The sequence below is a fragment of the Palaemon carinicauda genome, chromosome 27, assembly GCF_036898095.1.
Source record: "Palaemon carinicauda isolate YSFRI2023 chromosome 27, ASM3689809v2, whole genome shotgun sequence".
In the NCBI taxonomy this organism is placed as follows: Eukaryota; Metazoa; Arthropoda; class Malacostraca; order Decapoda; family Palaemonidae; genus Palaemon; species Palaemon carinicauda.
In genome coordinates, this window is record NC_090751.1 from 65,361,160 (window position 1) to 65,362,230 (window position 1,071).

Genomic DNA, 1,071 nt, shown 5'->3' on the forward strand with positions numbered 1-1,071 from the left:
TAATGCCCACTAGATCCATCTCTTCCTCCAAAATTAAAACAATCTTCGACAGCAATTTGTCATATTCCTTGCCCTCTCTCTTGACAGTCACCATCCTCACCAAACCATCTTTCCCTACTTTAGTCTGCACTACTCTAGCCAATGACCAATGGCAGCGCACTTTATTCTCCTTGACCATAAGGACTGCGTCTCCAACGCAGACATTTCGTCGCTCCTTCAACCATTTCTGTCGCTTTTGTAACCCTAACAGGTATTCACGTTTCCAACGGGCCCAGAACTGCTCGACCATATGCTGCACCTGCTTCCATCTCTGCTTAGAGTGGCTACCTATTGCAATGTCGCAGCCTACAGGCGAATCTCCCATGTTTAAAAGCTTGTTCGGTGTGAGTGGAGCCGGGTCTCTAATGTCTGTGGTGACGACAGTAAGGGGCCTACTGTTAACCGTTGCCTCCACTTCACAAAAGAGTGTGCATAGCCCTTCATAATCCAATTGCTATGTCCTCAAGACTATATCTATGACCCTCCTCGTGATACCTATCAACCGTTCCCATGCTCCTCCAAAATGTGAGGTGCCGGGAGGATTGAAAATAAGTTACACCCCACACCGGAGCAACTCATTTCGCACCTTGTTTCCTGCCAAGAACTCGTAACTGGAGTCGCGAACTTTCCGTGATCCCACAATATTAGTGCTTCTGTCGCATCTAACCGTTTTGACCTGACCATGACGAGCCAAAAACCTCCTGAAGGAACTAATGAACGAGTCTGATTTGAGATTTGAGGCTACCTCCAAGTGTATGGCCCTCATGTTCAAGCAAGTGAATATAACTCCCCAATGCTTCATCTGTGTTCTGCCTCTCTTTACGAAGAATGGCCCAAAAAGGTCCACCCCGGTGCGATAAAATGGGGGTTTCCCCGACTCCACGCGATCAGGTGGTAGATCAGCCATTAGCTGCTCGATAACCTTCCCATGTGCCCCGTGACACCTGGTGCATCTGCTCAGCACACGCCTCACTGCTGCATTGCCCTTAACCGCCCAAAATTTCTCCCTCATCAGACTCAAAATATGCATTA

General features: G+C 48.3%; 1 protein-coding gene across 1 annotated transcript in view; it reads right to left on the minus strand.

Annotated features, from left to right (window-relative positions):
- Positions 1-592: 592 nt before the first annotated feature.
- LOC137620931 (uncharacterized) overlaps positions 593-1,071 on the minus strand; it is a 486-nt gene continuing 7 nt past the window's right edge. Inside the window, exon 1 of the mRNA XM_068351375.1 lies at positions 593-1,071. This exon is cut by the window's right edge and continues 7 nt beyond it. Coding sequence (XP_068207476.1) covers positions 593-1,071 — 479 coding nt within the window.